A 24,457-nucleotide genomic window follows, 5' to 3' on the forward strand; every position below is an offset into this window, starting at 1 on the left:
TCTTAACATGTAAAAAAAAACAGAGAATAAGTGTAAGTTCGAAATATATAGTTTCTAAACAATTATTCACTCATTTCTTAATTCAATTATCAAATATTTTCAGTCACCTAGTATGTGACATTATATTGATCATGATATAATGCCAATAATTTGGACTACAAAATGATTTAGACCATAAATGATGTTTATTTAGTAATAAATCGGACCTATAACACCATAGCTTAAAAATCAGGAATAATAATGAATATTTATGTAACTGGCAATGGTGAAAATGAGGTGAAATTTTCAGGTAAACAAAATTTACACTTTAGGTCAGGGACTCAATAAATACCAAATAGCCTTAATATTACTTTTCATATATTTTTAAATTCCTTGCCTTATCTCCTTCATGGAAGGTAGTAAAATTGGGCTTATTTTATTGATTATTTAGTCATTAATATGAAAATAGTCATCTTTCCTCTTCTTGCCACCTTATCTAGTTACATATCTCTTTCTAAGTGCTCATTTTTCTTTTTTGGTTGTTCTGAAAATCCAAGTACCCAAATATAATATAATATATATATATATATATATATATATCTGCCTTAATAATCTCTGGCACATTATTCTTTTTAATTACTCAATTTTTAGAAATTCTAGGTTCCAGATAATCAGCTGGTGATAATTTGGACTGAAACATACATATAGTTAGTAAATATCAGTGGAAAAAAACTATGGAAAATGGAACTAAATTGTTACTCAACTTGCTTTCTCTATAGGAAGTGGATTATTCTTATAAGAAAATTACACTCTTCATTGTATTATTAATATTACCTTCTTGGCCGGCGCCGTGGCTTAACAGGCTAATCCTCCGCCTTGCGGCGCCGGCACCCGGGGTTCTAGTCCGGGTTGGGGCGCCGGATTCTATCCCGGTTGCCCCTCTTCCAGGCCAGCTCTCTGCTATGGCCAGGGAAGGCAGTGGAGGATGGCCCAAGTCCTTGGGCCCTGCACCTGCATGGGAGACCAGGAGAAGCACCTGGCTCCTGGCTTCGGATCAGCGTGATGCGCCGGCCGCAGCAGCCATTGGAGGGTGAACCAATGGCAAAAAGGAAGACCTTTCTCTCTGTCTCTCTCTCTCACTACCCACTCTGCCTGTCAAAAAAAAAAAAAAAAAAATTACCTTCTATTGTGAGATGGCTTTTTTCTACCTTCAAAGTAGAATAAGAGTAAAGGGGTTTACAGAACAATGTAAGAGGATTATTTTAGGTTTTAGAGCATTTATTTCTGAAAGTGAAGTTGTCAAACATTCTGAGGATAGAAAACTTCTTTTCTAGTCATCTTCAAATATAGGATGGTATTTTAAAGTTTGATCTGTTCTAAATGCAAAAACTAGCCTTTTCAAGTATTTTCCATAATACTTGACACTACATTTTAGAGCAAAAATAATATAAAACTTCTATTTGTGGATCTCACTTTTGTTTTTACCTCATCTTTCATCTTAACAACTATGTATATCCAACTTTTACACAGTATGAAACAATCAAATCTGCAAACAGTCTTGTGCTTAAAATCAATGTTTTGTGACTAAAAAAGACTATAAGAATCAAAAACAGCATGTAAGTTTCTGGAACATGCTGCTATGTTATCCTTGTCTCAGTTTTTGTTTTGCTCTGCTTGTAGGTCTAGAAGCTTATCTACAACCTTTAGAAATGTATCTGTGAGTAGGCATTTAACCTAGCAGTTAAGATGCCCACCTCTCATGTCAGAACTCCTGGGTTTGTTTACTACCAATGCAAACTCTGGGGGGAGGGAGCAGTGATGGTTCAAATAATTGGATTTCTTGTCATTTATGCAGGAGTCTGGAATTGGATTCTGGGTTGCTGGTTCTGGCTCAATCCTAGCTATTGCAAGCATTTGGGGAGTGAACCAACAGATGGGAGCTCTCTGTCTTTCTCTTTGCCTTTCAAATTAAAAAGAAATTTATATCTACAACCTTACAGTAATTAGGGATATTTAGTAACATTTTTTTCTTGGCATACCGATAGTAGTGCCCTGTGAATGGCCTATATAAAATATTTCCTCTTGTCCGGTTTGTTTCAGAACAAAATCAATAGAAGCTGGAAGGTCATATTTAGCCATCTCATCAAAACTACAAAAGAAAAAAGAAAATAAAAAGAGCACTTTCTATTAATGCTCTGTTAAATTTGAAGATAATAGGTAGGTAAATGAATAAAAGCAATTTCCAACCCTCTTCAATTATTATCAAGAAGTTAGTTGGTATAATAAGAGTTTTCTGTGGGGAACCCAAAGTCAATGGGATACGATAACCACAAGGCAGTCATTAAAAAGGGCATTTCTGTGTTTCACACAGTAAGGTACATGAAATTTATAAGTTACAGACTGGAAAAGTAGTTCAAGTAAGTATGATGCTAGTCAATAAGTTACTATGTAAAAAAAAAAAAAGGATGATTACTGCTGAAAAATGAGAAGCTCAAAGTCAATCAATCACTCTTTAATTTTCAAGCCAAAATTTACATATATTTTAATGGTCTTTGGAAAGTCCTGAATTAAGCAAAGAGACATATGTTTTATTTTACTTCATTCTATAAGAAAATAAAATGTTCAATACAATTATAAAATAAAGGGAATAGTTACTTCATTTTATTTGTACCTGAAAGCCCAGAATTCTTTGGAATTAGTTTTCAGATACTTATGTTTCCTGGACCAGGTACTCCCTCTGCTGTTTCCCATCCACACATCATAACCAGCATCTGCCAGAACGAAGCCCAGGCTATTGTTGGGAAGATTGGAAATCCAACTGCTGGCAGACGTGAGCAAACCATGTTGCAAATATACAACAAGTCTCTGAGCTGGAAAAAAAATGCAAGAAATTTCTTTTAAAATTTTGTAGTTTCTACACAAAACCTCTTATCTGAATTCAATCCTTTTTTAAAAGATTTATTTGAAAATCAGAGTTATGGAAAGATAGGGAGAGACGCAGAGCAAGAGACCTTCCATTTTGTGCTTCACCAAATGCCTCCAACAGCCAGAGCTGTACCAGGCTGAAGCCAGGAACCTGAATATTCACCCAGGACTCGCACACAGGTGGCAACCCAAGCGTTTGGGCCATCTTCCACTGCTTTCACAGGTGCATTTGCAAGGAGCTGGATTGGAAGAAGAACAACTGAACTCAAACAAGTGCTCTGATATGGTATGTAGGCATCACAACTGGTGGCTTAACTTCCTGTGTCACAATGCTGGCTCCTGATTTCAAACTTTTTTTTTCTTTTTTTCAGACAATGTTGAAACTTTATTAATTTTTTTAAACTTTTATTTAATAAATATAAATTTCCAAAGTACAGCTTATGGATTACAATGGCTTTTTCCCCCCCATAACTTCCCTCCCACCTGCAACCCTCCCATCTCCCGCTCCCCCTCCCATTCCATTCACATCAAGATTCATTTTCAATTCTCTTTATATACAGAAGATCAATTTAGTATATATTAAGTAAAGATTTACTCAAACAGTATTTTACACTTTATGTTTCTGTGTGGGTGCAAACTATTGAATTCAAACTTTTAATATTAACAGTTTGAAGAATTTTTAAAAATTAAAAACAGTTTAAAATTGTTTGCATAAAAGCAGTAAAGTTACTAATGTTTAATCTCATTGTATATTTGAGCTATTTAATATAGTTCACTAACGGAGGCCCAGCATTGTGGTATGGCAGGTTAAGTCACTAATTGCAACAAGAGCAATCCAAATCATAGTGTTGGTTCAGCTCCCTGCTAATGTGCCTGGGAGGACAATGGATGATGGTCTACTTGCCATCCATGTGGGAAACCCAGATACAGTTCCGGCCTTCTGGCTTCAGCCTGTGCCAATCTCAGCAGTTGCAACCATTTGGGGATTGAACAAGCATATAAAAAATCTCTTTCCCTCTGTGTCCCTCTGTCATTCTGCCTTTCAAATGAATAAAGTAAATTTTAAAAAACAACAAAGAAATTAATATAGTCCACTAACAGATTTTTTCAAATAGACAAGTGGATATGACTCATTTTAATATATATATATGTATAAATTTCAAACATAGAGATCAAATATCTATTAGTAATTTGAGGTTACATACATCTTAAGTAACAAATTAGATAAAATATTCTATATGACATCCTCATTTTTATATTACATAAAATAATTTTAAAATCATATCTTCACAGATATATCCAATATTGGTAATATTATCATTATCATTAGAGCCACTGTTTTAGTCACAAGAGTTCCTAGAGTCCAAATATGTACTGATTTTTTTGAGAAATGACACTTTTAGAATAATTTAATTTCATGGGGCAAGGGAGATCAACCCCCAGTTTGACTGACACAAACATACAATAGGCTGACTTCCATCCTCGAAGTTTAGACCATCTCCATTGTACCTTGCGTTCTATGTTGCCTTATGGTACCAGATTGAAGATATACTTGAGCTGAGATCACATTCTTGATTAATCTCTTCAGCTGCTTTCTACTGTATTCCACATCTTTTTCCTGAAATTTCCTTCATAAGTCGTATACCTCAAATTCATGTCATAGTTTCTGTGTCTAGGGAACTTGACTTAAGAATAACTACCAAAAGTGATCAAGCAACCAGACACTTAAAGATAGGGTTATAGAGTCAGATTATTTGTGCATTGGCTGGCAATGAGAATCATATCACTGGTTTGCAGGTGGGGTACTGAAAGAACATTACAGGCCAGCGCCGTGGCTTACTAGGTTAATCCTCTGCCTGTGGTGCCGGTGTCCCATATGGGTGCCAGGTTCTAGTCCCAGTTGTTCCTCTTCCAGTCCAGCTCTCTGCTGTGGCCCGGGAGGGTAGTGAAGGATGGCCCAAGTGCTTGGGCCCCTGCATCCGCATGGGAGACCAGGAAGAAGCACCTGGCTCCTGGCTACAGACTGTGGCAGCCATTTGGGGAGTGAATCAACGGAAGGAAGACCTTTCTCTCTGTCTCTCTCATTGTTTATAACTACCTGTCAAATAAATAAATAAATAAAAGAACATTACATGCTATGGCACTTCAACTGCTACACATTCACTTGTAGTGAAATGAAATGTGATCCAGATGGGGTAACTAGCTCATACAAAATCTCTTTGACAGTTGAAAAGTACAGGGAAACAGAAGGTCTATGGAAACGAGCGACTGTTGCTTAGTGCCAATGATGTTTTAAGGAGAGAAAGTGACTGCTTAGGATAACAAATCTCCAAGCCAAGCCAAGTGCAGAAGTCATAAGTCCTCCCTGGCAATGTCTACAGACCCTTTTATGGGCAGGTGGCAAACTGAGTTTAAAACCTAAGTCAGGACTTAATTTTAAGAATGAATAGAAATTTAGGAAGGTTGAATTTATAGCATTGGATAAAAATCATGCCTTATTCAGAGATCTGAAAGGGAAGAAGTAGCGTCCTGAGATTTGAAAGGAAGATATCTTAAGGTTATGAATTTCAGATTTCCTTGACCTCACTGGACCTACTGAAGAGATGCACTGCTCTTTGTTGGAGGTTAATGACACATGTGACTCAGACAACTTTTGAGACAAGGCTTCCCTTCCTCAAGTCCCACCCTAATCCCTTCCTGGGCTTTCAACCAGTAACTGTGGTTAGGTTTTTAACATGATTTGAAGAAATACTTAATAAGTAGTGCGTCCTACTTAATAAAATGAGAGATTGTATATTAAAGGAACTTTAAGATCTGGCTAATATGTAACAGCAGGAACTGACAGAGTATGCCTTGAGTGGATCCTGAGAGTGTTGGACACCTGGGGGATATTTATATGGAGAGAGAGAGAGAGAGAGAGAAAGCAAGTGAGCATACCTAATCTAAAAATCTAATTTCCAAATGTTTCAAAACTTTGTGACTACCAACATAAAAGCACAAATTGAAAATTCTGCACCTCAGTTAACGTGACAGGTTACAGTCAAAATATAAGTACACAAAAATGCTGTACAAAATTACTTTCAGGCAATATGTACAAAGTGTGTATGAAATATAAATGAATTTAGTGTTTAGCTTGTTTTGCACCCCAAAGATAGCTCATAATGTACATGTAAATATTTCAAAACATAAAAAACACAAAATGCAAAACAATCCTATTTCTAAGCACCTCAGATGGGAATTTATACATATACTCTCACTTACCCATTTTATCATAAAGGAGAACTTGTTCATATGGGAACACTCTACTATAACATCAGACTTAAACACTGTCAATACTTTCATAGCTCAGTCCTGATATTTCTCTGAGTTCTACTGGAAGTTTAGAAAACTCCAGAACTGCAACAACACATTTTGAAAGAAAAGCTAAGAGGATTAGAGGTGTAGGAATAGGAATGCTAAATGGGTATACTAAATAAGATCAGAACATCCACAAACTGATTAACCTGACTCATAAGTGCTTGGAGGGTAGATTCCCTCCAATTATAAAGTTCCAATTATAAAGTTTAAAAAATGCACTGATGAGGTGGACAACTGCAGAATTTTAAAGCTTAGAAATGGAAAACTGTTGTTTACATTGTGGGATGCAGCAAAAGTGGTGTCACTCTCACTTTAACAATGAAAAAGAACTGAAATAAGCTCAACTAATGGCCTTTTAAAAACTCATCAGAGAATTAAGTTCATAAAGCAAAAATCTGGCCCCATGTCTAAGGAGAGACAGGTGCTTGGAGGAAGAGCGGAGACATACAAAAATAGGTTAAGTAGAGTAACTGAATCAGTAAAGACCAAGTTAAGGCTCACAGGACATTCTGAAGGTTGCAGCTACCATAGAAATTCAGAAAGTACATACTGTTGAAACCTCTTTTCCAAGAATCCCAAATGGGTAGTCACAGAAAAAATTTCTAAGGCTCTTATGAAAATGTCCATTGTGATATTGACCTGTGAGAGGGAACAGCAACCATTTGGAAGGGACAGGAAATGCTGCTCTGATGCCTTTATTTGCCTTCTAGAACAATACTCAATCTCTGTGGGTTTGTATGTGTATTCAGGGGTGGGTGTGAGGAGTATAGGAAAGGTAACAAACCCTGCATATAGTGCAGAAGCAGCAGTATCCAACCAAGTGTTGAGGATGAAATAGCCAATAGGTGTTGGACAGCCACTGTTCTGAGCCACCTGTTCAATGAGGTCTGCTACTCGTCTTAGTAGCAGAGATATAGGCTAATCAGTGGCCCGTTCCACGAAGGTAGATCCAGCTTCTGTCAGGAAAGTATGTCTGACTTGTCAGCCAAAGAGACCTGACATGGTACTATTTCTCCAGGAGACCAAACTGGAAACTTTGAGAATATTGAGTTCATTGGACACTTCTAATGTACATGAGACCTCTTTATTATGACTAGGATCGATACACACTTTTGCCATGGTGTTTCCTTCCAAGTCCTCAACCAGCAGTAAGAGTTCACAAATGGTCTAAAATAATAACAGAGAACCATTCACAGGAATATCAGAAATCAAGTGCTGCATTTCATGTCAAAGAAGATGCATCCATTGGTATATGGTCATGATATAATCCCATCAAGGGATTATGATCCTGATACAGCAATGACACAACCTCTTTAAGGCTGAGTGGAGATGCCAGGTGGGAGATGACATCTTATAAGTACCGCCTTCACAATTCACTATAAACCTCCAACCAGTGGTTACAATATACTCTTGATTCTTTAAGAAGTAGATTACATGACTCTGAGGAACAAGAGGTGGGATTAGGAAAGGAACCCATTCATCATCACTCAGGGGTGTGTGCTTCCTGTCCTCACAATTTAAGGCCCTATAAGTGTATAAGCCCTGGTTCCCACGGAGAAAATGTTTTTCTCCAGGCATAGTAAGCATCCCCCAAAGTTTAAAACCACTCTCTGAACAGGAAGCAAGTGGAGACTCTTGAGGCATGCAGGAAAATACTTGTACAGGAGAAGCTAATTGTTCACTTAACCTTGTTTTCTTGTTCTTAGCACACTAAGAAGAAACGGTAAGGTTAAGAACTTCAGGCCCCAGATAGTCATACCTCTACCTTCAGTTGAGTATTACCTGAGTTATTATTATTTGTCTTCCCATAAGGAATTCTATAAAGGCCAAGGATATAACCATCTTCAGTTACAATATCATACTTTTCATCAGGATAGCCCCAGTAGGAAATAATTTGGCTCTGGATAAAGAAAGAAGCAAATCTTTTAGCATAATATTGTTGGCTGATTAAATTGAAGAGTTTGCTTTTTCTAATCTACTATGTAATAACAAACACTGGTATTTTCTCTCAAACTCAGGCCTGCTGTTTGCATTTCCTTTAAATTACTGATTCATGCAGGTAATAAGTACTTATAAACATATAATAAGCACTACTCTTACAAACTAGGAATTCAATGATAAAAAAATGAAAAAAATCCTACCCTCAAAAGGTTTCTCTAATTTTCTCCTAAGTTCAGTAACTTACTTTTTTCCCACTCATTCTTATATAATTTAAAAATATGTGTATATGTAAAAGTTTGCATATCTATGCATATCTCTCATCTTGCATCTGAAATTTTTATATGTGACTACGTAGAAAACAGAAATCCTCTATGAGGGTATGGATACACTTATATACTTTTTTATTTTTTAAACATTTATTTGAGTAGAAGGGAGGTAGGGAAGGGTGGGGAGGGTAAAAGGAAGAGGAGAAAGAAGAGGAGGAGAGGGAGACAGAGAGAAAGTGTTCCCATCTGATAGTTCTTTTCTCAAATGCTTGCAATAACTGAGGCTGAGCCAGACCAATGTCAGAGGCCACAAACTCAATACAGGTCTCACTGGGTGGTATAGACCCAATCCCTTGAATCAACACTGGCTGACTCTCAGGGTGTGCAATGGCAGGAAGCTAAAATTGGGAGCAAAACTGAGATTAGAACCCAGTCCCTCTGATTGGGTTGAGAGTGTTCCAAGCAGTTTAAATGCTAGGCCAAATGTTTGACCCTGTTTATGTATATTTTCATTACAGAGATAGAATAAGGTCAAGTGGAAAAATATAAACTATATAATACTAGGTGAAGAACATTATTTGACTTATATCGAAATATATAAATGCAGATATTATTGTGTATGGTTATAAATCTATTATCTTAGAAACTCCAAAGTTTGAAGAATAGCATTCTCAGATATTCAACCAGCTTAAATTTATTTCCTAACAACTCACAATATTCATATTCGCTTCAGGGTTTATGGACCTTCGACTTTGAAAGACACCATGAGTAGTTCCAAGAGGTACCATGAAGTATATCACCATGAAAATACACCACATTTGGGATCTACACATGAAAGAGAAATGCTTGTGCTATTAAAATTGAAGCAAATAATCCTGAGACATATGAATTGTTACCATTTTCTGATGATAAAATTGAGGCTCTGAAAAAATTAAATAACTTGGCTGAAGATACATAATGTAAAACTGGTAGTCTGGATTTAGAGTTGGGATCATTTCCAAAGTCCACAATCTTTCCCACTACCCTATTTTGTAGCAGAAATACCTTCATGGAAGTCTCCTTCAAAATATTGTTCAGCCTAATTCTGAGGACTTTATCATTTATTTCAAGTCAATTGATGTCTAAATTAATAAGGTAATACTATTCTTACCAGACTAACATTTATTTAAAGAATGTTTGCTTGTTTTGTTTCTTAGTGGGGAGGAATGAAACGGTGGGATTTAGAAGTTTGAATAACTTCCATTCAGCCTCTCAGGGTCTGAATTTTATTTTGCTTACAAAATTTTGTGTTTTGAGTCTCCCAAATTCTGGGCAGCCAAAACACATAAATTCTTTCTAGAAAAATAAGAAACCAGATAATTACAGAAGTTGATTCCTGGATTCTCCACTAAAAAACACAACTTGCAATACACTATGAGCTTTGTACAAGATACCCAACACTCTACCTAAAAGGACATCATGCATGCATTTTGAAACTCTGAGCTCCACAACTTACTAGCTAGGTGACTTAAAGCAGGTTAATTAACCTCTGTGAACATCAACTCCCTACCTATAAAATGCAAATAATGCCTACTTCTGAAGGTTATTATAAAAGTAAAATTTGATATATGTGGTATGATACATTTTTAGCATAATACTCATCACAACAAACTACTAATTAGCAATTTAGGACCACAATTTACATGCATATAATTAAAGCATTTCATATATATTTCAGTGCAATATTTTCATAACCTGGTACAAATGATTTGGATCTGAAAATTTCAAATTGCATCTACTTTTTAAAAAAGGTTTTCTAACTTCAATTCACAGAAACTAGCCTCTTTCCTTTCGGTTCAACATTGATTATTATGTTATTTACTTGGAAGGCAGAGAGACAGACTGAGAGATATCTCCCATACATTGGGTTCACTTTGCAAATGTGCTCAATAGCTAAAGCTGAACCAGGCAGAAGCTAGGAGAAGGGAACTCTATCTAAGTTTCCCATGTGGGTAGCAGAGACAGAGCAATTTGAGTCATGATCTGCTGCCTTCCTGGGTACACATTAGCAAAAAGAACCAAGTGTGTAGCTAGGACTCAAACTCAGGCACTCAGATATGGAATGTGGACATCCCAACCTGTGGCTTAACCACTAGGTCAAACACTTGCCCCCAGGTATATATTTTTTATAATGTCAGTGATTTACATTGAAGGAACAAGCAAATTTTAAAACAATATTATCAAGACTTTCTACCAAAGAGAAGAGAAAGCTGCTGATTTAAGTGCATAGGAAAAAAATTTTAACATTTGGAAGCAAATTTTAGAACTCTGTCCTTGGTTGTGTTCTTGGGAAAGTACCTGTCAGGCAACAAAGCTATTCAATTCTCTGTCTTCCTGGGAAGTCTCAGGTAGTACATGTAAATATCATGGGAAGGAATATTTTCTCTGTATTAACTGATTTTGTAGTAAGGGCGGGTGGGAAAGAGAGAGAGAGAGAGAGAGAGAGAGAGAGAGAGAGAGAGACTGTTAATGTGTATTTGAGATGCAGATGATGGCTCAAGGACTTAAATCCCTGTGATCCATGTAGAGAGATCCAAATGAAGTTTCTGAGTCTTGGCTTCATCCTGTACCAGCTTTGGCTGTTGTAGGCATTTGAGGAGTGAACCAACAGAGGAAGATCTCTCTAACAGTGGCTTAACCCATAGTGTAGTAACACCTGCCCTATTTTATAAATTTAAAAAAAAAATTTCCCACAGGATAAGTATCATATTATATTCCCCCTCAATGGTGCACCAAGGTTTTACTATCTCCACATCCTTACCAATATTTGTTATTTTCTGGATTTTTGTTGTTGTTCATTACTACTGGGTATTGCATTCACATGGCATTTATTATTTTAACCATCTTTAAGAGAATAGTTCCATGATATTAAATACATTATCACTTTTATACATCCATACCACCATCCATCTCCAAAAGTTTTTTCCTCTTCCTCAAGTGAAACTCCACATTTATTAAAAACTCCTTACTTATTAAACAAAACTTCCCACTTATTCTGTCCTCAGGCCCTGGTAAGTACCATTCTTCTTTCTAACTCTTTGAATTTGATTGACTATACTCTTGGAACTCATGTAAGTGGAATGATGCATTTGTCTTTTTGTGACTGGATACTTCACTTAACATAAATGTCTTCAAATTTCATCTATGCTGTGATGAGTGTCAAAATTTCCTTCCTTTTTAAGCCTGAATAATTGTATGTACATGCCATATTTATTTACCTATTAATCTGACTCTTCATATCTGGGTTACTTCCACCTTGTCGATATTGTGTAAAATGCTGCTTTGAACAAAGGTGTACAAATACCTGAGTCCTTGCTTTCAGTTCTTCAGTATATATACTCAGTGGTGGATTTCTGGATCATATGGTAATACTATTTTTAATTTTTAAGTAACTGCTATACTATTTTCTATAGCAGCTGCACCATATTATACTCCAACAAGTAGTGCACAGGGTTCCAATTTCTTTACATCCACAGCATCACTTGTTATTTTCTGATCTTTGCTTTTGTTATTTATAATAGCATTCTAATGGTTATGAAGTTATATCTCACTGAAGATTTGATTTACCTTTCCTTAATATAATATTGAATACATTTTAATGTACTTTTGATCATTTGTATAACTCTGAAAAAATATTCAATTTATTTCCCCAATTTTTAAACAAGTTATCTGCTTTTAGTTGAGTGATAGTCCTTTATAGTCTAGAAGCCAATCCCTTATCAGATACATAATTTGCAAATGTGTTCTCTCATTTCATTTTTTTGCCTTTTTACTCTGCTGATCGGTCTCTTGATATACAAAAGTTTTTATTTTAATTTTTCAAATTTTTAATTTTTATTGACAAACTAATTGTACATTTTATGGGATACAATGTAATATTTTGGTACATGCATACATTTTAATGATCATATTAGGATAATCAGCATCCACTGCTTCATATATTCAAGGTTTCTTTGTAGTGTGTACATCCAGAAGTCTTTCTTCTAGCTATTTAGACAAGTACAGTATGTTATTGTTAACTACTATTACCCTACTATGCAATAGAACACCAACATGGCTTGTTTTTACAATAAGGGAAGAAAATACTTTTTAATTCAATAAGAGTAAACCTTTCTGTGATTTGACTTATGTATATATATTTACATACATATTTTTCAAGGGAGTTAACTTTGTAGAAGGACCCAAGAATGGTGTGTCTTTTGCGAACACTAGACATTACTATAGCTTATGATACATAGATGATATCCTCCATTTAATATCTTGAAGCAAGGTAGATTCAAAATTTTTATTTTTATGCAATTCAATTATTATTTTGTGGCCTGTGTTTTTGGTGTCACATGCAAAAAATCATTGCCAAATACAATGTCATAAAGGTTTAACCCGTTTTCTTGCACTTCAGTCTCTGATTCTTTTTTTTTTTTGGACAGGCAGAGTTAGACAGTGAGAGAGAGAGACAGAGAGAAAGGTCTTCCTTTTTCCGTTGGTTCCCACCCCAAATGACCGCTACAGCCGGCGAGCTGCAGCTGGCGCGCTGTACTGATAGGAAGCTAGGAGCCAGGTACTTCTTCCTGGTCTCCCACGCGGGTGTAGGGCCCAAACACTTGGGCCATCCTCCACTGCACTCCCGGGCCACAGCAGAGAGCTGGACTGGAATAAGAGCAACCGGGACAGAATCCGGCACCCGAACCAGGACTAGAACCCAGTGTGCCTGTGCCACAGGCGGAGGATTAGCCTATTGAGCCACGGCGTCGGCCTCTGATTCATTTTGAATTAATTTTTGCACATAGTTTCCGGTATGGGCTAAGTTCCTACTATTTTGGTTGTGGGTATTCAGTTTTCCAAGCACCATTTGTTGGAAATACTGCCTTTTTCCCATTAAACTGTCTTGGCACCGTTTTCAAAAATCATTTAAGGGGCCAGCACTATGGTGTAGTGGGTATAAGCCCTGCCTGCAATGCTGGCATCCCATTTGGGAGCCAGTTTATGTCCCAGCTGCTCCACTTCCAATCCAGCTCTCTGTTATGACCTAGGAAAGCAGTAGGAGATGGCCCAAATCCTTGGACCCCTACAGCCACATGGGAAACCCAGAAGAGGCTCCTGGCTTCAGATTAGCACAGCTCCAGCCCTTGCGGCCATCTGGAGAGTGAACCAGTGGATGGAAGACCTCTCTCTCTCTTTGCCTCTTTGTAACTCTGCCTTTCAAATAAAACAAATAAATCTTTAAAAAAAGTCATTTGACTATATAAATGCAAGGAATTGCTTCTGGATTTTTATTATATTCCATTAGCCTATATTCTGTCTTTATGCCAGTATTACATTGATTTGATTAATGTAGGTTTGTAGTAAGTCTTGTAATTAGTAAGTATGAGGCTTTGTTTTCTTTTTTATTTTATTTTATTTTTTTATTTTATTTTTTATTTTTGACAGGCAGAGTGGACAGTGAGAGAGAGACAGAGAGAAAGGTCTTCCTTTGCGGTTGGTTCACCCTCCAATAGCCGCCGCGTCTGGCGCGCTGCAGCCGGCATACCGGCTGATCTGAAGGCAGGAGCCAGGTGCTTATCCTAGTCTCCCATGGGGTGCAGGGCCCAAGCACTTGGGCCATCCTCCACTGCACTCCCTGGCCACAGCAGAGAGCTGGCCTGGAAGAGGGGCAACAGGGACAGAATCCAGTGCCCCAACCCGGACTAGAACCCGGTGTGCCGGTGCCGCAAGGCGTAGGATTAGCCTATTGAGCCACGGCGCCAGCGAGGCCTTGTTTTCTAACACAAGAGACCATTATTTATTATTTCATACTGTGTGAGAGAGAAATATTTGTGTTTAATTTTATAAAGTATACTTTTGCAAAAATGCCATGGGTACAGTTGTTAAATAAATTGAACAAATATGTACAAATTCTGAAAATCATTACCAATTCATAGAACTCTGGAAAAAGATAGAAAACAATGAATTTTGTGTTCTTTCTCAAGCCTCATTGGTTGAATCATAAAAGGTTTTTAAAAGAGCTACTGTATTTTTAATTGAATTCAAGACTGCCATGAAACAAATATTGCATTGTCAAACATCTAATAATCAAATATATAAAATCACAGGATGTCATGCTTTTTCACCAATATCAAGCTGAGAGCAAAAACTCATTTATTACCTTACTAAACAGGTGTTAGAAGTTATGTTGAAGTGAAAACCTTTCTCAAAATGCCATTCAATAATTAAGATTTATACATTTACCTAGCATGGTTCAATATGCAGATTTTAATTATAAGCAAAACATCATATAAATTGGCTACAAAAACAATTTTATTCACTCTGGGAAATATAGGTTTGCTTTTCAACTCTAATGTGAATTTCATATTAATAATACTAAATTGACATAAGCTATTAAATATACTTAACTTGTACAGATGGAGTTTTCAAATTGGTATGCTTTGGCTTCAAATTCTAATCAACTCTTCTAAAAGAAATGAAGAAGCTTGTTAAAGTGGATGCAAATATAACAGAAAAACATGATTTTATTGATAGTTTGGTTGCTGACAATCTTTTAAATAAGTTTGGAACAATTTGGCTGTGTAAAATGATTGTTCAGGGTAAATTTTATGAACTCTATAAAAATAGTTCAAGATGTCTGATAAATTTAGTTCCTGAATTGCAATATTTTAAATATACACTGGATTTTGAAGGCTTAGGAAAGAAAAGGAATATAAAACATCTCATTAATAGCTTTTCTAGTACTTACATGCTGAAAAGATTATTTGTATGTAATGGATTGCTATTTATTAAGCTCACACAAAACATCAAAGAAATAGTTACTGCTTTTAAATTAAAATATTACTTTGACCAACAAATGTTATACCTAATAGAGTGAGTAATCATTATTGCTTCAACTTACATCACTCACCATAGCTTTCCATCCATGCTGGATGCCTGGTGAAATACTATTCCATGAATCAATCACTGGTGCTTTGCTTTGTTTAGAATCAAACTTTCATAGGGCAATCAAAGATACAAGTCAGGTAGAAAATGTAGCTTTGTACCAAGCACTAAAATTCAAGTAGCCAAAATTTCAAATAATTATTTTTAAAGATTACTCAGTTTGCAAAAGTACTTAAACAAAATATGATAGTATCAAACATCTATATTATTAATCATACTCATACAATATGTATGAGTGAAATTTACATCTTGAGATTTGATTATTTTTATAGCCCTTGTCTATATTCCTGAGGAAGAGTGGTTTTTATACTTCATACTTGCTGAATCCTTTATATAGTGGAGGATTCAGCTTGTGATTAAAAAGGACATTGGAATCATGTTATCACAAAAAAATAGAAGAAAAATAAGAAAGTAAGGAGGAGGGAGGGTTGGAAGTATTGTTATGTTCTTAAAACTGTATATATGAAATATATGAAATTTGTTGCCTACATATAAATTAATTAATCAAAAATCATACTCATCTAAAACTACAACAGAATTTCTTATAATTTTTCTCTAGCTTCAATCATTAAATGATAAGTTTGACTTTAGACAGCACTTAACAATTAAAAATAGTATGCCATACCTCTCTGCTCTTGTAGATTTTAGTTGTCCAATATATATATCTTCAAATAGTCAATCATAGATTGTTTCCTTTAGCAAAAATCGCTAGGTAGAATGATACAGAAGCTTGAAAAAGAATTTACACTGAAAGATAAAATGAAATGAGAACATTTTGAAAAACCTCAATGCAAAATCAAACTCAGCTTCCTATCATTGTTCAAGCAACTTTCCTACATCGCAATCCAATACATTTAGACTTGCATAAAAATGACAACATAACTACAAGGTTTATCAGTGGTAGTTTCCCAAAGATATCAGTTAAAAAAATTAAACTTGTTAAGACATAGTTCTAACTTATTTATTTTATATTTTATTCTATATTTGAGAGAAAGAGAGGACTAACAGTTTTGGACTTCAGTTTACTCATCTAAAAAATGAAGAAGCTGGACTAAATATTCATTATCAAAGATATTTCCATCTGTGAAATTTGTAATTTAATATATAAATAAATGAATCTGTTAGGGTTGTTGAATTATAATCCATGTAAATACTGATAGTCAGATACAACTGTTTTAGCACAATTAATACAAATATATATATTTTTTTGACAGGCAGAGTGGATAGTGAGAGAGAGAGACAGAGAGAAAGGTCTTCCTTTGCCGTTGGTTCACCCTCCAATGGCTGCTGCGGCCGGCATGCTGCAGCCAGCGTACCGCGCTGATCCGAAGCCAGGAGCCAGGTGCTTATCCTGGTCTCCCATGGGGTGCAGGGCCCAAGCATTTGGGCCATCCTCCACTGCACTCCCTGGCCACAACAGAGAGCTGGCCTGGAAGAGGGGCAACCGGGACAGAATCCGGCGCACTGACCAGGACTAGAACCCGGTAAAAATTATATACATAACTAAGTAGAGAGACATGGAGAGACTGTCCAATTGGCTAGATCATTCCCTACATGCCTGCAGTAATTGGGGCAAAAGCTATGAGCCAAGAACCCAATCTAGGTCTCCTATCTCTGGAAGAACCTGACTACTTGAGCCTGCACTAGCAGAAAGCTGTAGACAAAAGCTAAAATGAGGTATTGAACCCAAGCACATTTATATGTGGCATAGCATCTTAACCAGCATCTCAACCCCTAGTCTACATGCCTATCTCCAAACCTATTTCTGACAATTGGTTTACACCTGGGTTTCAAGAGATTATATTTTAAAGTGATTATAATTGTTCATGAATACTATTACATAAAATTGTTCTTATAACTAGGAATATTATTGTTGAATCTAATATTTCCTGTATTGTTAAAGAGATTATATATTTACTTTGGGGAAAGTGTTGGCCTTATTGATGTTACCCAAACATAATTTCTATTAAGTGATTACATAAGACTGCAATTTCTAGTATCTAAAGTTAAGTGACTCCTTCTTTAGTCACAAAACACAAGTGCTACTTCAGGCATGGAGTTTAACCCAATTGAAGATGTACTTACTGAACATTTAATCTTGTATAAGAACTACGCTTAGGCACTGGAAAAAAAACCAAAAAGCTGAAAGCGATACAATTATCCACAAAGTGTTATAATATGATAAAGAAAAATTAATTTATATAAAATTCTAATGTAAGCCATAACATGGTTATAACAACAACAAAAAAAGCAAAATAGGGCAGGAGTTCAGAGGACAGAAAATAGCACTTCTTTGTAATCAAGGAGAGATTTTATAAGTGTCCCCATGAGACTTGAACTAGCAGAAATACAATTAGATTGCATTTTTTCCTTTTTAGGAAAAGGAAATAGGTGACAAAATACATATTATCCAGAGTATAGTCTAGTTTAGCAAAGATATGATATATTGACAGTGTGGTAATAGGAATTATCATTAGAAATGTAGAATTAATGGAGGGTCTTGTTGTCTGACAGAAGAATTTGTATTTTATTTGTTAGCTGAAAAACTCCATTGAGGTTTCTGAATATGAAGTAGACTTATTTGGAGCTATTCTTTGAAAATTGTATCTGGCATTGTATATTGGAGGGGGTATGAGTTGATCTGGAAAACTAATTACAAAGTTATAATAGTAATGTAAGTAAAAAATAATAAAAGTGTGTCTTTGAACTGCACAATCAAGAGATGAGTATCAAGAAATGTGGAAAATGTGAGGTATCATGGAACTTGGATATGAAAGAGAAGGATAATAAATTTAAATTTTATTTCTAGATTGGATAACTAGAACATTATAATATTAGAAATTATCTGGCCAATACTTTATCCTATATAATCTAAATATTTCTGTTCATATAACTCCCAGTAGTTTTATTAAGTTTCTCCAGGAGCTGGCATTGTGGCACAGAGGATTATGCCACCACTTGCAATGCTGGCATTGCACATCACAGTGCCAGTTTGTATCTTGGCTGCTCTACTTCTGATTGAGCTTGCTAGTACACTTATGAAGGCAATGAATGTACTTGGTTCCTTGCCACTCATGTGAGAGACCCAGATGGAATTCCAGGCTCCTGGTTTCTTCACAGTCCAAGCATGGTTGTTGGAGGTCCTACGGGGAGGGAACGATTAGATGGAAGATTTCTCTCTTTTTGTCCCTATCCCTACTCAATTTCTCCTATAAAATTTTATTCTGAGAAAACACTTTTATTTCTGAAAGCATTTTATTGATAGCTTTACTAAAGAAAGTGAAGCAATCTGAAGAAAACTTTGTCCCCTTCTACCTGATCTCTGTCTCTGTATAATAACTGCATGTGGTATGCTCTGTTCTGAGTATATAAATGACCTATCTGTGCTGCCACCTAAAACCAGTCCCCTACTTATAAACTAGATCTCCAACCACCTTCCAAAAAAGTGCTCTAAGCATTTTCCCCTTTCTGCCCTACATCCTCACTGCTATCTCTTATCTGAATCATTTCTTTTTTCCTTTTTCTTTTTTCATTTTTTGACAGGCAAAGTGGACAGTGAGAGAGAGAGAGAGAGAGAGAGAGAGACAGAAAAGTCTTCCTTTACCGTTGGTTCACCCTCCAATGGCTGCTGTGGCTGGCGCGCTGTGGCTGGCGCACTGCGCTGATCCGAAGCCAGGAGCCAGGTGCTTCTCCTGGTCTCCCATTCGGGTGCAGGGCCCAAGCACTTGGGCCATCCTCCACTGTACTCCCGGGCCACAGCAGAGAGCTGGACTGGAAGAGGAGCAACCAGGACAGAATTTGGCGCCCCGACTGGGACTAGAACCCGGTGTGCCGGCGCCGCAGGCAGAGGATTAGCCTATTGAGCCGCGGCGCCGGCCTGATTCATTTCTAACAGATAAAAATGTTACTATTTTTCCCATCTTAAAAACAAAAACTTTTAAATCTCATTTTCCCTAATAGTTACCTACATATTTGTTTTTGCCATCCTTATTAGCAAAAGAATTCTCTAGATTTGTTGCTTTAAAGTCTTCTCATGTTTTCTCCCAAATTCACCCAGATTTTCTCCACCCCACCACATCACTGAGTCAAATTCTCCATCTGATTGATAAATCCAGTCTTTCAATATTGGCAAGTTTCAGTACTCATCTTTCTTGAAAAATTGGCAGCATTTGACACAATTGATCATGTGCTTCTCCTTGATATACTTCATTCTCTTATCTTACAAGATGCCACATTCTTGTTCCTCCTACCCTATTTGTCACTTCTTGTCAGACTCTTTTCCAATTTCCTCTTTATCCTCCACCCTCCTAATGTGGGAGGGTCTCAGATGTCAATGGCTCTTGTACCTTGTTACCTTCTTAAGTAGATCTATACCACTAGAGGTCTCCTATAATTCCCTGACTTTGAATAGATACTAATCCTAAATTTAAATCTCTATTTCACACTGTTTTCTGAATTCCATACATTTATATCCAATGAACTACCTAATTGGTGTTGCCTCCTATATCTTACATTATATAAAATGGCACACTGATCCTGCTAAACTCTTTATCTGCATTATCTTGATCTAATTTTTCCATTGCAATTATCAATACTTAATATATTATAAAGTTAATTGATAGAGTTGCTTTTTCTTGTCTATCTCCAATGTTACAACATAAACTTCACTATGGCAGGGATTTTCATCTGTTTTTTCACTGATGTGTCCTTTATAGGCACTGAACAATGTCCAAAATGCAGTGGACACTCACCAAATAAATTTGAATAATTTGTTGAAAAAATCAGTAACTATTATCCTTTTCTGTTAAAACAATATTTTCTCTAAACATCCCAAGAACATAATTATTTAGGTGTGAAAAATTATCTGCACTGTCATTACGACCATTATATGCATGTAATTAATCAAAACATATATTATGAATTTTGAGAAATAATTATTGTGTATACAAAGTAATCTTTTAGTAGAAATACATCTCTTAATGAATGAATATTGCTAGAATGAAAACCAGATTAGCATCAAATTCCTTAATTTATTCAATAGATGCAATTTCTAAGAGACTTTGTTCACACACTAAATAGATGGAAGTTAAAAGATTTCTTTTAAAACAATGTCACCTCTGTAAATTTTTAAAATTACATGTCAAAAATATAATGATTCATCATGATAAATTATTTTTAATAATTTTCAGTCATTCTATTAGGCTCTCCTTAAAATTTCTGAAAGCAAAAAGTAGAAATCCAACTAAATTGCATTAAAATTTGAAATTCTGGCATTGGAATAAGTCACTTTCTCAAAGCCAATTCCAGGGTTTAAAAATGCTTCATTTGAAAGATTCATTTTTTGAAAAAAAAAAAAACTTGATGTTAAATTGGAAATTACATAGAAAATTAATCAATCTTTTTAAAAAATATCACGTAGGATCTCTGTCATTAATGTGCTGCACACTGTTATTTAATGCTATAACTAGTACTCCAACAGTATTTTTTCACTTTGTGTTGTTAAGTGAGGGCAAACTGTTGAAATCTTTATATATACTAAACTGATTTTCTGTATATAAAGAGAATTGAAAATGAATCTTGATGTGAATGGAAGGGGAGAGCAAGCAGGAAAGGGGAGGATTGCGGGTGGGAGGGAAGTTATAGGAGGGGGAAGCCATTGTAATCCATAAGCTGTACTTTGGAAATTTATATTCATTAAATAAGAGATAAAAAAAGAAAGATTCATTTTTATTCTCTAATAAAATGGCCCATAAAATCACAGACAAATGAGAGATTTTCTTTTTCAAAATCTTAGAAAGCAGTTGTGATGAAAAACTGGAAGGATTCAAATCTCTACACATTGAAAACAAAAGAAGCTAGAGACACTAGTTATCTTAATTTGATCAGTAAACATATAGACATGCATTGAAATTCATATTGTGCCCGATACATATGTACAATTATTACATTTTCGTAAAAATATATAAAATATTTTGAAACTTAAGTAAACAATCAATTAGAAAAAGCAGTTGTGAAAGGGAATCTGGGTAAGAATAAGTGTCAAAGGGATTACATAAATAAGACCAGTGTCTGCAAATAATAATTGATAGAATTAAAAAGGAGAGAAAGATCCTACATGGGAAACAGGATACACAGCAGACTCATAGAATGGCAAATGTCCTAAACAGCACTCTGGCCTCAGAATCAGCCCTTAAGGCATTCGGATCTGGCTAAAAAGCCCATGAGAGTTTCGCAGACATGGAAAGCCAAGACACTGTGGCAAAAAAAAAAAAAATGACCTAAATGAAAGATCTCTGTGAGTGAGATCCCAGCAGAAAGAATGGGCCATCAAAGAAGGAGGTACCTTTCTCTGAAGGGAGGAGTGAACTTCCACTTTGACTATGGCCTTGTTTAAATAAGATCAGTGTTGGTGAACTCAAGAGGCTTCCATATCCTTGCCAGCTCATGACAAGAGCCTCAGGTGATTACTGACATCATAAATAAGAGTGCCAATTGTTAAATCAACAACACAAGTCACTGTGCACCTGCTCCCCATGTAGGACCTCTGTCCTTAATGTGTTCTACTATGCAAATTGATGGAAAACTACTACTCCAACAGTACTCTGTACTTCATGTATCTGTGTGGGTGCAGTCTGTTGAAATCTTTACTTAGTATATACTAAGTTGGTCTTCTGTATATAAAGATAATTGAAAATGAATCTTGATGAAGAATGGGATGGTTGTGGGTGGGAGGGAGGTTCTGGGGAGAAAAGTCACTATAATTCAAGAGTTGTATTTTGGAAATTTATATTTATTAAATAAAAGTTGAAAAAAAAAGGAAAGAGAATCTGGGAAAGGCAAGTCAGTCTTACAATGAAGGCTTTTACATACCTGAGGCAGCTTAAAATTGATTCCCTTAAAACTAGGACTGGCAACTATTAAAGAATCTTCATTTACTTAAATGTATCACAGTTTGAGGACTGCTGTTGTATCGAATGCTTCAATTCCCTTTGCAATATCCCCCACTAAATGTTTTCACTTGAAGACTACTCACTTGGAAATCTATATCCTGAGGAAATGAATTTCATTTTATCTGCTTAAAACTATTCCTTAAATAGCCAGAATCTGGTTTCTTGTAGTTTTTACCACTTGCTGAATTGCTGTTAGTAAACTAGGAATTTCCAATTCTTTTTCTCTTCAAGATCTTTCATGTACTGAAGATAACTTTGGTGTTGCTTCTCCACCCCAAATCTTCTATAGGGCAGAAATCTCTATCTTCTTTACTTGCTCACATGATTTCTTTTGTTAAAGATTTTATTTATTTATTTATTTATTTATTTATTTAAAGGTAGAGCTACAGTGAGAGAGAAAGAGAGAGAGAAAGGTCTTCTTTCCTTTAACTCACTCCCCAAATAGCCACAGTGGCTGGAGCTACACTGATCCGAAGCCAGGAGCCAGGTGCTTCTTCCTGGTTTCCCACATGGGTGTAAGGGCCCAAGGACTTGGGCAATCTTCTACTGCTTTTCCAGGCCACAGCAGAGATTTGGACCAGAAAAGAAGCAACTGGGACTAGAACCAGTGCCCATATGGGATGCCGGTGCCGCAGGTGGATTAACCTATTGTGCCACGGCACCAGCCCCACTTGCTCATATAATTTCAAGTCTCCCTACCTTCTTTTTAAAAAAAAATTAAAAAGATTTTATTTATTTATTTGAGACGTAGAGTTACAGACAATGAGAGGGAAAGACAGAGAGAAAGGTCTTCTATCCACTAGTTCACTCCCCAAATGGCCGTAATGGCCAAAACAGGGCCGATTGGAAGCAGGAGCTAGGAGCTTCTTCCGGGTCTCCTATCCAGATACAGGGCCCAAGCACTTGGGCCATCTTCCACTGCTTTCCCAGGCCATATCAGAGAGCTGGATTAGAAGAGGAGCAGCTGGGACTAGAACCAGTACCCATATGGGATGCTGGCACTGCATGTGGTGGATTTACCTACTGTGCCACTGTGCTGGCCCCCTCCCTACCTTCTTGATCACTTGTTTTATAAATGGAATGAGTTTCCAAATGATCCTTTTTTTTTGAAAATTTATTTATTTATTTGAAAATCAGAATTACACAGAAAGAGGAGAGGCAGAGAGAAAGAGAGAGAGGTCTTCCATCCAATGATTCACTCCCCAATTGGCCGCAACGGCTGGAGGCGCGCCGATCCGAAGCCAGGAGCCAGGAGCTTCTTTTGGGTCTCCCACACAGGTGCAGGGGCCCAAGGACTTCAGCCACCTTCCACTGTTTTCCCAGGCCAAAGCAGAGAGCTGGATTGGAAGTGGAGCAGCCGGTCTTGAACTGGTGCCCATATGGGATGCCGGTGCTTCAGGCCAGGGTGTTAATCCACTGTGCCACAGCGCTGGCCCCACCATATGATCCTTTTAAAATCTATTCTCTGGCCAGTGCCACGGCTCACTAGGCTAATCCTCCGCCTGCGGCGCCGGCACACTGGGTTCTAGTCCTGGTCGGGGCACCGGATTCTGTCCCGGTTGCCCTCTTCCAGTCCAGCTGTCTGCTGTGGCCTGGGAGTGCAGTGTAGGATGGCCCAAGTCCCTGGGCCCTGCACCCACATGGGAGACCAGGAGAAGCACCTGGCTCCTGGCTTCGGATCAGCGCAGTGCGCCGGCCGCAGCGTGCCGGCCGCAGCGGCCATTGGAGGGAGAACCAACGGTAAAGGAAGACCTTTCTCTCTGTCTCTCTCTCTCACTATCCACTCTGCCTGTCAAAAAATAAAATAAAAAAAATCTATTCTCTACATGGTCTGATCAGTCCCAATGATGTGGGACTATTATCTCTCTTGTTCAGTTCATTGTTAAGTCACATCATAAGCTGGGTTCCTATTTACTATTCGACTGTTAACTTACCATGAGCTTTCCAGGTTAAAATTCTCAGTGCTCTCCCTGAATACATAAAATTATTTTCTTAACCCAAGGGTAGGTAAGATTGAATATCCTCATTCGATTTTCTTTTGGTTAAATTGATTTCATTGGGGCTGGCGTTATG

At 36.8% G+C, this 24,457-nt stretch overlaps 1 protein-coding gene across 7 annotated transcripts in view; it reads right to left on the reverse strand.

Moving 5' to 3' along the window:
* Window positions 1-24,457, reverse strand: part of LIPJ (lipase family member J) — a 50,746-nt gene that overhangs the window by 21,047 nt on the left and 5,242 nt on the right. For 6 of the 7 annotated variants that reach the window (XR_009868353.1, XM_062214899.1, XM_062214898.1 and 3 more), the window contains exons 2-8: window positions 16,060-16,181; window positions 15,400-15,541; window positions 14,897-14,955; window positions 9,182-9,293; window positions 8,044-8,161; window positions 2,651-2,849; window positions 2,019-2,128 (exon numbers count right to left, since the gene is read on the reverse strand). Coding sequence is in view for 6 of the 7 variants with exons in the window: in XM_062214899.1 (XP_062070883.1) it covers window positions 2,019-2,128; window positions 2,651-2,849; window positions 8,044-8,161; window positions 9,182-9,286 (532 nt within the window). In the remaining variant the exon portion in view is untranslated. The remainder of the gene's footprint in view (window positions 1-2,018; window positions 2,129-2,650; window positions 2,850-8,043; window positions 8,162-9,181; window positions 9,294-14,896; window positions 14,956-15,399; window positions 15,542-16,059; window positions 16,182-24,457) is intronic. The other variant, XM_062214895.1, reaches the window with a different exon arrangement.

The sequence above is a fragment of the Lepus europaeus genome, chromosome 17 (genome assembly GCF_033115175.1).
Source record: "Lepus europaeus isolate LE1 chromosome 17, mLepTim1.pri, whole genome shotgun sequence".
NCBI lineage: Eukaryota > Metazoa > Chordata > Mammalia > Lagomorpha > Leporidae > Lepus > Lepus europaeus.